Source organism: Panthera pardus, unplaced genomic scaffold, assembly GCF_024362965.1.
Source record: "Panthera pardus isolate Hobbes unplaced genomic scaffold, ASM2436296v1 HiC_scaffold_12, whole genome shotgun sequence".
Taxonomy (NCBI): Eukaryota; Metazoa; Chordata; class Mammalia; order Carnivora; family Felidae; genus Panthera; species Panthera pardus.
This window is the reverse complement of record NW_026526677.1, coordinates 113,405,498-113,419,060: the sequence shown is the minus strand read 5'-3', so window position 1 is coordinate 113,419,060 and position 13,563 is coordinate 113,405,498. Positions and strand designations below refer to the sequence as shown.

General features: G+C 50.1%; 1 protein-coding gene and 2 long non-coding RNA genes across 10 annotated transcripts in view; 2 read left to right on the top strand and 1 right to left on the bottom strand.

Moving 5' to 3' along the window:
- The first annotated feature begins 1,694 nt into the window (after positions 1 to 1,694).
- Positions 1,695 to 4,413, top strand: LOC128776227 (uncharacterized). The gene is made up of 2 exons (XR_008421335.1): positions 1,695 to 2,193; positions 2,462 to 4,413. It is a non-coding gene; the product is annotated as an uncharacterized LOC128776227 (long non-coding RNA).
- Positions 4,335 to 11,511, bottom strand: LOC109257517 (uncharacterized). Its single transcript, XR_008421336.1, has 2 exons — positions 9,462 to 11,511; positions 4,335 to 5,033 (listed from the first exon to the last, which is right to left on the bottom strand). It is a non-coding gene; the product is annotated as an uncharacterized LOC109257517 (long non-coding RNA).
- Positions 11,502 to 13,563, top strand: part of DYNC2H1 (dynein cytoplasmic 2 heavy chain 1) — a 347,141-nt gene continuing 345,079 nt past the window's right edge. For all 8 annotated transcript variants that reach the window (XM_053900571.1, XM_053900570.1, XM_053900566.1 and 5 more), the window contains exon 1: positions 11,502 to 11,815. In XM_053900571.1, the coding sequence (XP_053756546.1) occupies positions 11,621 to 11,815 (195 nt within the window). In that variant the 5' untranslated portion in view covers positions 11,502 to 11,620. The remainder of the gene's footprint in view (positions 11,816 to 13,563) is intronic.

Sequence of the window (13,563 nt, the reverse complement as noted above, 5' to 3'; positions counted from 1 at the left end):
CCTTGCCCTGCTCTGATGCTCTCCCTCAAAATAAATAAATAGAAAAAAAGAATGGAGCCTACTTAATAACAATAAATCATAATTGGTTCATTAATTGTGAGAAATAAACCATACTAACGTTAGATGTTAACAACAGTAGAAACTGCAATATATGGGAACTTTCTGTATGACTGCCACTCCCTTTAAATCTGAAACTGCTCAAATGAAAAAAGTGTATTTTTAAAAGGGTCGAAGTGAACAGAAATAAGTAGATCAGCATTTAAAACTAGCAGAGTGCAGGAAAAAGTGGTAACTTGAGAGCCATCTAGGCAGGAACCCCTTAGGAAGGTCAGAATTCATAAAAATCTGTATGTGGGGTCGTAGGTAAAAAGCGTTGTCTTGTACACCGGGTAGGCAACCCAGGAGGGCTCTGAGCTTGACATCTAACCAGGAAGACTAAGAGTGAGTGTTCAGGGGCCCCTGGCTGGCCTAGTCCATAGAGCATGCCGTACTTGATCTTGGGGTTGTGAATCTGGGGCCCACGTTGGGTGTAGAGATTACTTAAAAATGAAAATGGAAGTGCTCAGAAGGGAAATCATATTCAACTGGCCCCTGAGTTGCCCTCTGGTAGATGAATGTGTGTCCCGGATGAACACCAAGAGTTCCCAGAATTAAAACTACCGGCAAAGAGTGCACGGGTTTCGTGGCTTGCTGCAGAAAAGAGCTGCCTTCTTGGACGCGTAGTATAGTAGGCCAGAGTGGGTGCAAGCAGCTAGGACTTATGTGTGTTCTTAAAAGCATTTCTACGGTCTTAAGCATGGATGACTGTTGTGTTTTGTTACACTTTATACTCCCCCAAACCTAACGTGGGAAAGATGGCATAGTGGAAATGGTGTCTTAAAAGGAGAGCCACCAATGGGGCGCCTGGGTGGCTTGTAGGTTAAGTGTCCAACTTCAGCTCAGGTCATGATCTCATGGTTTGTGAGTTCAAGCCCCGCGTCGGGCCCTCTGCTGACAGCTCAGAGCCTGGAGCCTGCTTCAGATTCTGTGTGTGTGTGTCTCTCTTCTCCCCTCCTCACGCTCTTTGTCTCTCAAAAATAAATAAATGTTAAAAAAAAGAAAAGAAAAAAGAACCACCAACAGACTGATGGGCTTGCCTTTTAAAATTCTGCAACCATGGATAAACCATCGAATCATGCTGTGACTCGTCTGTATGATAAAGTAACCATGTCTGCCGAATCAAGACGTCACAGCATTGGACTGTGGAGAAAGTGGGAAAATAAACATAAAGGTGCTAACAGAAGTGCCAAGGGGGGGACACAATCACGATTGGTTGGACTCCTTGGGGAACACCCAACAGAAGTCAAGTTCCACTCAGCTAGAAAGGGGCTCAATTTCAGGTCGTCCACAGAACCAAAGCCAGGAGGAAAAGGATGCATGTTAAAGGGGTGGTTTGCCCCTTTTTTTTGATATTCCCACCCAAATCCTGGTAAGGGGGCTTTCCCTCTCGTACCACTACCACCCTTTCTGAATGTCAACAGCCCTGTCTTTGGTTCCAGGGATCTTAGCCATGTTGTCAGCCACTGAAAATCGGGTGTGGACACAGGGCTGTTTGAATGGAACTGAGCGAATTCTTGGGCCATGGGTATGCATCGTGTCTTTGGATGATCCATAGGTGGCGAGGGCGGGGGCGGGGGGGGGGGGCAGTTCCTGGAGGTCAGGGAAGACCAGTTCATGTGACTCTGCAGCAGAGGCCATGATTCCTGGAAGACAGGAAGTGGCCCGCATGCAATCTCAGACACTCACTGGGCAGGCGCGCTGCTCTGTGCTGCCGTTTCTGCTTTCCACATGTTGTTCACAGAGCTACTCCCTCGCCTCCAGCCTCACAGGGACCCCCTCCGAGGCTGAGTCTTCCCCAGCTCTTGACCCCTTTCCTAACCCAGATGACCTCCCGCTGCTACAGCATAGCAGATTTGTCAAGTAAAAAGCCAAAATCGACTGGTTTTCTTGGCATTTCTGCTTTTACGGGCATAATTCTTGAGACAACGAGAATGACCCTGACTATAACGGCCAGGAGCAAGCATGTGCAGACGAGAAAAGCACACACAATTTTTTTTCTCTCTACAGGCTAAAAAACCCAGAGAGTTCTCAGACAACCTTCAGTGAATTCTTCCCCGTTCCATAGGCCAAGGGCTCTATCTGCACGTCTTCTGGGTATAACCTACCTGTAGGCCCAGCTACATAATCCCTGGGGCCCAGAACAAAATGAAACTGCAAAATCCCTTGTCCAGAAAGTAGTGAGTGCTCTGGAGAGCCTGAAACCCTTCTGAGCATGAGGCTCTGTGCGACTGCAGCCTGTATGCCGGGAGGCCAGCGCTGCACACACCTTGGAAGCCAGTCAGGGCCGACAGGTGCATTGAACAGAGCTCAGGGTTTGTGTCACTGAGGACTGTGCTCGCTAAAACTCCTTCTCTTACTTCAGAGACACCGCGAGAGTATGTTCCCCACTGGCTCAGGCCGTCGGGAACTGCCATCACAGTCTCCTGTGTCAGACTTCACCCTACCTGCCAATCCGCCACATTCGAAGTCCTCTGGAGAGAATTCTATCACCTGGGGGACAGTGGAGCCACAAAATGGAGGACATGATGCCTGAGTCCTCATGTGGAAGGCTGCCTGCCAGATACCACAGTGAACTCCAGGATAAGTAAAATTTCTAGTATGTGAAGCCACTGAAATTGTGGGGTTTTTATTGGTAAACGCTGCCATACCTCGACTGTACATGTCAGGACAGGGCTATGTTACAGTTACATACAACACCAAAATCTCATTATCTTATAACAAAAATGCATTTCTTGTTTTCGATACACCATCAAGAACACTATACTCAGTGAACAGCTATCTACTCAGGGAGCGAGGCTGATAAAAGTTCCCTCCTGACTTCTGTTTCCGAGATCACCACGGGACTGGGAAAGAACGTGGTAAATGATACATCAGCTTTGAAGGTTTGTGTGCATACGTGACACGTCACTTCTGCTTACATTTCAAAGAAATGGTCATGCTTATCTTTAAAAAGAGCAAAGAACTGCAATCCTACTTTGTGCCACAAAAGGGAAAATCCAGACACATTGGCGAATGAGAGCGAGGATTACCGTGTGAATCGACGTTGGTGCCTGGAAGAAGGGCACTGCCATACAGACATTTAAAATACGTCGTACAGAACAAGTCATCGGGCAGCAGGCTGGTCAGCGGGACAGCCCTTCTGTACCCTGGTAACATATTTAGTAAATCCATCCCCAGTGGGACGTAGAAGGTAGACCAGGAGCCCAGTGAGACTCTAACCTAATGGGAAGTAGATGGAGGCAGTGACGCATGTTACATACTGTTATCTGCCTTTAGCAAGATACCGTAAGTGACAGCTCAGAGGAGAACCGCTTGGTTTTCTAGAAGACATAGAAAGGTATTAAGGAATTCTGCCGGTCCAGGTCCTTTTAGGGTTAGAAAAGCGGACTGTCCCTAGACCCTCAGTAACAAGACTGGAAAGTGTTAAGTGACAAAGGTACTAAAAGATCTCTGATTTAAAAAAAGAAATGACACAATTTTTCCGCAAAGATGAGATTAAGGGTTCTAAGCTTAGTGTTTCAGAGAGCAGTCAGATAGTCCTTAGTCGAGAGAGAGGGGCACACACGTGAGGAGGCAAAAAGATACATCATCCTTGAGAGTTTTATACAGGAAGGAACTCGAGTGCGGAATTTACAATACGGGAACCAGAAGCACATATAGCAAAAAGGTCACCTTTTAAAGGTAATTGTTATTGTTAAGGAAACCATGGGCATGGATAAAAAGAAGACTTTGATCCTTAAAACAAGCAATCCCTCCGAGTGTCCCTGCAGGAAGCCCAGATAACTTATCTTTCTGGTTTACAGGTTGCCGCTGGACCATAAGGAGCCATGTTTCAACCGGATACAAAAGACCGTGTATCACGTGGAGATCTTAGATCCTTTTCTCGAGTCAGGGCCTGCCCCAGATGTGTTTCCATTGACTCTTAGCCCCATTCCAGGCAAGATCATTCAACACACAAGAGTGACTTTCCCTGGTTTCAGGGAGCAAGTTTCTTCTTGGGGTAAAATTGCAAATTCCGTATTTTTTAGATGTCTTTAGGGACTACGGGTGCCAAGGTAATACTTGCAAAATGGGACTTGCAACTTGCTCTCTTATCCTTGAAATGTGTCTGGAGCTACCCTGCTGAGTAAAAGGATGCTGCTAATTTTGTGATGTTCTATTCTCATAGCAACCGGCGGTGACGTCAGAGGGCTATTTTATCACAGAAGCTATCCAAAAAAAGAAGGAGACAGTCCTGGCTTCCTTGCGCTTTATGCAACAATCATTTCACATCGATAAAAATGGAAACAGGAAATAAAAGACTCTGATAGCTTATGTGAACCTTCTTATGAATAGTTGCCACGGTATGAAAAAGCTTTCAGTTTGTATCAGTGGTTATGTATGTGTGTGTTTTTCAAATAGTATTACAGGACATTCAGTTATGAGCCTAAGCAAGATTAGATAAGCTAGGTCAGGCACACAGGAGAGAAAGCAGCATCAAAGCATTTAAAAGAATAATTAGCATCATTAGAGAATATTACCTATTACTTGTTCTGACATTTTTTTATCAAGAACCTTAAAACAGTAGGTTCACTAGCATACTTAATTACACTGAAAGGCAACATTAAAGGCACTAGCTTTGTTTGTCAGATGACGGGCACCTAACTTGGTACAGGTGCAGATTTCAGGAAGACGGCGTTGTGTAAAGCAGCCTTGCGAACTCACACAGTCAAGTCAATTAGCGAACTGGCCCGGGGGTGTGGGCCGGGTGTGGGACATGCCCTAACTGCAGCGCTCAGATGGGTGAGTTGGGCCACAGCAACAAAGACGCCAACAGCTCCACCGTTTAAGACATGACGTTTGTTTGCTTGCTCACACTAGGCGGTGGTCAAGGGTCAGCAGGAGACTCTGTTCTTTGTCATTAGAGCAGCCGCCATCTACAACTTTATTCCTTGCTGTGGCAGGAGAAAGAACGAGGGCAGGTTATTTTGTGCGGTCCAAGTGGTATTGTTTTCCTTACTTTGAAAGGTGTTGAGAAGGTGTGCAGTCACTGGGAAGGCTCTCAAACATTCTACAGCTCTCTTCCCTACAAGCCACAGTTGCACTTACCTGTGCACTTGTGGCTAGATGTGACCATGTGACTTGCTTGGCCTAGAAAATGTGAATGGAACTGATGTGCAGAGACGGTCAGAGCCAGTAAGCGCTTTGCCATATGGTTTCTTGTCCCTCAATACCAAGAAGATACTTGTCTTACGGAAAGTAAATACAAACCAAACATCAAGAAGTAGAAACAATTTTTACCAAGAAGTATATAAACATCACAAAACTATACTTAAAAAAAAAATCTCTTGGGGCTCCTGGGTGGCTTAGTTGGTTAAGTGTCCAGCTTCAGCTCAGGTCATGACCTCACAGCTCCTGAGTTCTAGCCCTGCGTCAGGCTCTGTGCTGACAGCTCAGAGCCTGGAGCCTGCTTCGGATTCTGTGTCTCCCTCTCTGCCGCACCCTCACTCACACTGTCTCTCTCTCCCAAAAATAAACATTAAAAAAATTTTAAAAAAGAGAATAGATTTAGTTTCTGCCATACCTCCCATAATTCTTACCATTAATATTATGTTGAAAATTAACTTTGATATTTAATTTTTAAAACATAATAAAGCACCAACATTGATAAATAGGATTTAAAATTTGATAGAAGAGTCAAATATTTCAATTATTCAGTCATGTCTGTACTTTTTTATAATGAAACACACACACAAGTATTATCTGCAAGGAACTCCACACCTTTCATTCTCCTCTGTTTCTGGTTCTCTCAGTGGAGGCTGGGGAAAATCTTACCCACATTATCACGTTTCCGGCCCATTCTCCTACCTCCTCAACTCTGCCCAGGATTCGCTGGGGGCAAGAGGCGTGCAGACGAAAGGACTGTCCAGCTATGAGCCCCCTGTTTACATATCTCCCCCTCCCTCCCTGTATCTCCAGTACACCTGGCTGCAGGAGCATCTAGCTCCCTATTTGTCCCAGAGGTAGCAGCTAGCAATTTCTCAGGGACTTCAGAAACATTCAGAAAAAACAGAGTTCCTTGTCTTCCATAGGGACACATACACATGCAGAGAGGTGAGTAGATTTCAGTATGTGAGTTGATCATTGAGTGTCCTATTAGAGTGTGTACATTTCTCTCTGCTGGTGATTGAAATATGTGAGGGCTATGCCCAAGAGTGAGTTTCAGCCTTTGTAAGTGTGAAGGCAAGGTTCTGAAATGACATCTCTCCAGTATGTTCCCCCCAGCACGGTCTAAAAACACGAACAAGATGATTACTGCCTTACTACAAAAAATTGTCTGACAATCCCATGGTATTCTTTCTTTCCATTGGGTAAGTATAAAGAATATATTTAATAAAGGGAGCAATTAAAAAAAAATTTTTTTTAACATTTATTCATTTTTGAAAGGCAGAGAGAGACAGAGTGGGAATGGGGGAGGGGCAGAGAGAGAGGGAGACAGAAACAGAAGCAGGCTCCAGGCTCTGAGCTATCAGCACAGAGCCTGATGCGGGGCTTGAACTCATGGACCACGAGATCATGACCTGAGCTGAAGCTGGCCACCCGACCAACTGAGCCACCCAGGCGCCCTAAGGGAGCAATTTTTATAACTAACATGATAAATAATTTACCCAATATTTGTCAAAGATAATGGATAAAACAGAAAAAGCCTGTTTTCCTGCAGTCACCACCGTAGAAAAGATGTAGATCTGTTAGAGATCATCTGGACCCCTGGGGGAACTTAAGGCATCTTCAGGGGTTTGGGAGATCAAGCAATTTTCACAAGGTGGGACATTCTATGCCTCTTTTAACTGCTTGTCATGTTCACCGGTGGTGCAAAAGCAAGGGTAGCTGAGGCAGGCTCAACTTGGGAGGGGCCCCAAGGTTTCCACTTCCTGGTGGGTACACCCTGTGCAGCCCTCTGACCTTGAGATGGGGCGCCACGCCTGCAGACAGCATGGGCTGTCATTCCCATGCTTAATTTACTAATCCGTTGACTGAAAGTTCATAAAGGTCATCCACTGGGCCCGGTCTAATCAGGTGAACCCTTAAAAGGAATGAGCCTCTTTTCTGTTACAAGAGGTGTGATGGGAGAACTGATGGGTGGGAAAGTTCTCTGGCTGGCTCTGAAGCCAGACGTGAGGAATGTGGCGGCCTCCACCTGCTGAAAGGAACCACAGTCGACAGCCAGCAAAGAAATGGGGAGTGAGTCTCACAACTGCAAGGAACTTAATTCTGCCTCAATGGTCTGAACTTGGGAGAGGACCCCCAAGCTGCAGGGGAGAACTCAGCCCGGCCCATGTCTTGATTTAAGCTACAGGAGATCCTTAGTGGACATCCATGTAGGCAGTTTCCCCATTACTGACAGGCGGGACTTCACGCTAAAAGAGGTGTTGTTTTAAGCTGCTAGCTTTGCAGTTCTTGGTGATGAAACACTGGAAAACTAATGTGGCTGCTAAAACTGCCAGCACCTTGGCCCAGATGGAGACTGGGGCACACAACTGTTCCAGAAGCCATCCGGTCTCCACCTCCATGCACTCACAGGAAAGGATCCCCGTTTCCCGGAAGAGTTCCTTAATAAAGGGGTAAAGATTACCATCTTGACTGAGTCCCAAAGCTTGAGGACAAGTCATTTCACGTCCTGGGTGATGAGATGAAGCACACACAAGGCACGCGGGCGGCTCAGTGACCCGTGATCTGCCTGCAGGAAGGAGCCTGGGCCTGGAGTCCTGATCAGAACCAGCAGCTGTATTCACATAAGGCCATTTATGGCAGAAAAGCTCTGGTTATCGAGACTGAGCCTTTAGCAGACATTTTTCTCAAAAATGCATTCTCTAATAAGGCTATCTTCTTAAACTTTATTTAAATTCTAGTTAGTTAACATATAGCGTAGTAATGGTTTCAGGAGTAGACTTCAATGATTCATCACTTAAAACACCCAGTGTTCATCCCAACCCCATCATCCATCTAGCCCACCCCCCACCCTCTTCCCTCAATCAACCCTGTTTGTTCTCCGGTGGTTAAGAGTCTCTTACGGTTTAAGGCTATTATTTCAAGGAAAACAACTGCCAGTTTTCATTGCTGATGATAAAATTCAAGTTTGCATGCAAAAATTAGAAACTTGTACCCCATCGTTTACAGTAGCACTTTCAATAATAGCCAAAATATGGAAAGAGCCTAAATGTCCATCAACTGATGAATGGATAAAGAAATTGTGGTTTATATACACAATGGAATACCACGTGGCAATGAGAAAGAATGAGATATGGCCCTTTGTAGCAACGTGGATGGAACTGGAGAGTGTTATGCTAAATGAAATAAGTCACATAGAGAAAGACAGATACTATGTTTTCACTCTTATGTGGATCCTGAGAAACTTAACAGAAGACCATGGGGGAGGGAAGGAAAAAAAAAGGTTAGAGATGGAGGGAGCCAAACCGTAAGAGACTCTTAAAAACTGAGAATAAACTGAGGGTTGATGAGGGGGTGGGAGGGAGGGGAGGGTGGGTGATGGGCATGGAGGAGGGCACCTGTTGGGAGGAGCACTGGGTGTTGCATGGAAACCAATTTGACAATAAATTTCATATTAAAAAAAGAAATTAAAAAAATTAGAATTTTGGAAAAGTTACATTCTCTGTTGTAAACCTAACAACCTCTTCAGACATAGAGACTTGTGAGCTGAGTGGTATACTAATGCATGTGATTGTTTTAATATTGTATTATGAAACGTATCAACATTTGGAAGATCCTCATAGCTCAGTGAACCAGTATTTTCCAAATGACCAATGTGTGATGTTATGAAACCGTGCCTAGGTAAAAAATCCATTCAGAGTACAAGATAACCAACGGCTTTTAACGTAGCTGAGTACGAAATGTCGTCCAGATTCCAAACGGCAACAGCCTTTAAGAACTGATGCTTGAGAAATACAAATATAGAACAAAATCAGGAAATTTTAGCCCAGAAAGGTCCTGTCCCTTGTCCTCCACTTCACATTTCATGCTACCTGCTAGCCAACTACTAAACCAATGTCCTACATAAAATTTAAAAAAATGGGGGTGCATAGGTAGCTCAGTTAGTTGGGTGCCCAACTCTTGGTTGGGGATCAAGCTCCACGTTGGGTTCCATGCTGCGGGTTCGGAGCCTGCTTGAGCTTCTCTCTCTCCCTCATGCTCTCATAATAAACATAAAAACAAAAGAAAACAAAACCCCAAACACACAAATAGCACCCTACTGCTGAGATCAGTCACTCTATTGATTAGAGTGGCTTACGTTACTCTAAAAAAACAGACCCACATAAGTATAATGCGAAATGGCTCAAACACAGTGAAGGTTATTTCTTGCTTACTTAACAGCTGCTGGCTTTACTCCACACGGAGCCAGGAGCCCTGAGGTCCTCCTGGTTTGTGGCTCGGTCATCTTTTATGGCTTTGTTGTCTGTATCCAGCTGGGCAAAGATGAAGGCGCACTCCCTTCTTTGAAACTTCCCTTGTCAATGGCACACATTGCTTCTGGCCGCATTCTGCTGATGAGAGTTACATAATGGCCACACCTGGCTAGTAGTTCTTTTTTTTTTTTTTTTTTTTTTTGAAGTTTATTTATTTTTGAGAGAGACAGAGACAGCATGAGCACAGCATGAGCAAGGGGCAGGGGAGGGGCAGAAAGAGAGAGAGAACCAAACATTCCCTGCATTAGCAGCACAGAGCCCAACGCAGGCTGGAACTCACTAAACTGTGAGATCATGATCAGAGTCAAACCAAGAGTGGGACGCCCAACCGAGAGTGGGGTGCCCTGGTAGTAGCTACTTAGCTGTGGCTGGAGACAATGGATACTGGTGGACAGCTGGCTGCGTACCACTGTGGTGTCGTGCCTAGAGATCGGTTTGGAGTTGGAGCTCGATATGAATCTCGGTTCTACAGCTAATTATTTCTGTGGCTTTGTATAAGTTACTTATCTCTGAGATTCCTTCCTCCTTTTTGAAGCTTCAGGAGTACAGGGACCTTTCCACTCTATGCCTAATTCTAGGTACAGAGCAGTGAGCAAGACATACAAAATTCCTATCCTCACAGGGTTTACGCGTCAGCTGGAGTTTCTATGTTTCTGGACATCCGGGTTAAACTACACTCAAACACTCTAATTTCCTATCTCGTGGAAGTCCAAAGCCCACCCAAGAGTCCCACAAGTTTCTGGAAGGGTAGCATTCGTAGTATCTCAACTGCTTTCCTGACTCCTGTCGCTACACCTGCTGCCTTTACATTTACCACGTTGTCATGGATGCTAAATCCAACCGTTTCTGTTTCCAGCAAAACAACTCCTCCAGACCAAGCGTTTGTGAGTAGTGGTGACTTTCCTGAAGACCCTGTTAAGGGTCATAATGCCCGCTGCAGAGCGGGGTATCTCTGTATCCATACCAGCCATTTTCGCTTTCAAAATCCTTTTTTAGCTAGTCAGTCACCTTGGGTTCTTGTCTGGATTTTTTCCCCATTCGGTGACCAGAATCCCAATTCATGGACGCCTCTCTCCCACCATCTGGCACAGCAGTTCAGCTGTCTTTAGTTCGCACTCCCTAATCTTAAGCAAGTTGCTCAGCAGATCAAAAGACCCTCTTTGCAATGATAAAATAATATAGTTTTAGCAGGAAGTTATGACTCCTGAATGCAAAAAAAAAAAAAAAAAAAAAAAAAAAAATCCGTAACCTATTTAAGTTCCCGAGGATAAAGCCGGCAAAATGCTTTCCGGGCAGGGCCCATGTCTCCGGGGCCCAGGGTTCTTGGAAGATAATTTTGGGATTCACAAAACCGGGATCAGAGAGCAGCAGTATCGGAGTTCACAATGACGCCACGGCGTAGAAAACGATAACGCCCCACGTCCTGTATTTCTCCAGGATTCGGCTGTGCTTGTTATAAGATTAGCCAGCTGGTGTCACAGGTGGCCGCAAGCTCAGGTCCCGACCGCGCCGAAAACCTCTACGTTTTCCTGAAGTTGGTTAATAAAGAGGGGTGGGAAATGGGCAACACAGAGAGGGGAGGGGTAGATGCAACAAGCGAGTTACCGCTGCACTCCACCACTCGTTCTCGGCCTCCTCGGAAAGCGACTTTTAAGGGAGCGTCCCTCCAAGCGCGGCGGCCGGCGGCTGCAGGTGCAGCGGAAGCCCCGCGGCCTAGCCCTCCGAAATCCGGGGCGCGCGACTTCACTGAGGACCGCGTGGACCGCTTCCAACCGCTTCCGGCTTTTGCGACCGGAAAGCTTTACCTCCGCGGCGGCGACCGACGAGCAGCCGCAAAGCGCGGAAGCGGCAGCGGCCTCCCATCGCGGCGCGTGCGCGCACCCGCGCGTTAACGTCCACGGCGCGCGCGCGGCCCGCGCCGACGTCGGGTCCCGTCGCCATAGCGACTGGCCCTGGCAACCGCGAAGCCGAGCAGGCCGGCGGCGGGCGGTGTGAGCGGAGCTGCGCCGGTCGGGTGGCGGCCCCCGGACCCCGCGTGTCCCCGCGTCGTGGCCGCCGCCATGGCGGGAGGGGCCCGGGACGTTCGGAAGGCCTTCCTCCTCACCACCACCCAGAACTACTTCGGCCTCCTGCCGGAGCCCTGCGACCAGCCGCGGGCGGACGGCTGCCCAGAGGTCAACAACTTTCTGGACGACGGCAACCAGATGCTCCTCAGGGTGCAGCGCTCGGACGCCGGCGTCACCTTCTCCAACTCGGTACGGGCCCCTCGCCTCCGCCGCCGCCCCTCCGCGCCGCAGGCCCGGCCGGGGTCGTGGGCCTCCTCCGCCTGCGTCCGCGGGTCGTCCCCCTCCCCGCCTCCCTGAGAGCCCGGGAGTCTCTACCCGCCCCCCGTCCCCATGCCTCCCCGCTTCCCCAGAGACCCCGACTGTCTCTACCCGCGCCTCCCAGCCTCTCCCCAGAGCCTCGCTGTCCCCGCTCCCTCCACTCCCAGCCCTGCTGTCGCCCTCATTACCCACCCCACCCCCCGACCCCTGCTGTCTCCCTCACCACCCCCCCCCAGCCCTGCTGTCTCCCTCACCACCCCCCAGCCCTGCTGTCTACCTCACCCCCCCCAACCCTGCTGTCTCCCTCATCCCCCCAGCCCTGCTGTCTCTCTCATCCCCCCAGCCCTGCTGCCTCCCTCATCCCCCAGCCCTGCTGTCTCTCTCATCCCCCCAGCCCTGCTGTCTCTCTCATCCCCCCAGCCCTGCTGCCTCCCTCACCCCCCCAGCCCTGCTGCCTCCCTCACCCCCCCAGCCCTGCTGCCTCCCTCATCCCCCCCCAGCCCTGCTGGCTCTCTCATCCCCCCAGCCCTGCTGTCTCTCTCATCCCCCCTAGCCCTGCTGTCCCTCTCATCACTGCTCCCAGCCCTGCTGCCTCCCTCATCCCCCCAGCCCTGCTGTCTCCCTCACCCCCCCCCCCCCGCTGTCTCCCTCATCCCCCCCAGCCCTGCTGTCTCCCTCATCCCCCCAGCCCTGCTGTCTCTCTCATCCCCCTAGCCCTGCTGTCCCTCTCATCACTGCTCCCAGCCCTGCTGCCTCCCTCATCCCCCCAGCCCTGCTGTCTCCCTCACCCCCCCCCCCCCGCTGTCTCCCTCATCCCCCCCAGCCCTGCTGTCTCCCTCATCCCCCCAGCCCTGCTGTCTCTCTCATCCCCCCAGCCCTGCTGCCTCCCTCACCCCCCCAGCCCTGCTGTCTCCCTCACCACCCCCCCAGCCCTGCTGCCTACCTGATCCCCCCCAGCCCTGCTGTCTCCCTCACCCCCCCAGCCCTGCTGCCTCCCTCATCCCCCCCAGCCCTGCTGCCTCCCTCATCCCCCCCAGCCCTGCTGTCTCCCTCATCCCCCCAGCCCTGCTGCCTACCTGATCCCCCCCAGCCCTGCTGTCTCCCTCACCCCCCCAGCCCTGCTGCCTCCCTCATCCCCCCCAGCCCTGCTGCCTCCCTCATCCCCCCCAGCCCTGCTGTCTCCCTCATCCCCCCAGCCCTGCTGTCTCCCTCACCCCCCCAGCCCTGCTGGCTCTCTCATCCCCCCAGCCCTGCTGTCTCCCTCACCCCCCCCAGCCCTGCTGTCTCCCTCATCCCCCCAGCCCTGCTCTCTCCTTCACCACCCCCCCCAGCCCTGCTGCCTCCCTCATCCCCCCCAGCCCTGCTGTCTCCCTCATCCCCCCAGCCCTGCTGTCTCCCTCACCCCCCCCAGCCCTGCTGTCTCCCTCACCCCCCCAGCCCTGCTGGCTCTCTCATCCCCCCAGCCCTGCTGTCTCCCTCACCCCCCCCCAGCCCTGCTGTCTCCCTCATCCCCCCAGCCCTGCTCTCTCCTTCACCACCCCCCCCAGCCCTGCTGCCCTCCCTCATCCCCCCCCCCCCCAGCCCTGCTGCCTCCCTCATCCCCCCAGCCCTGCTGTCTCCCTCATCCCCCCCAGCCCTGCTGTCTCCCTCACCCCCCCAGCCCTGCTGTCTCCCTCACC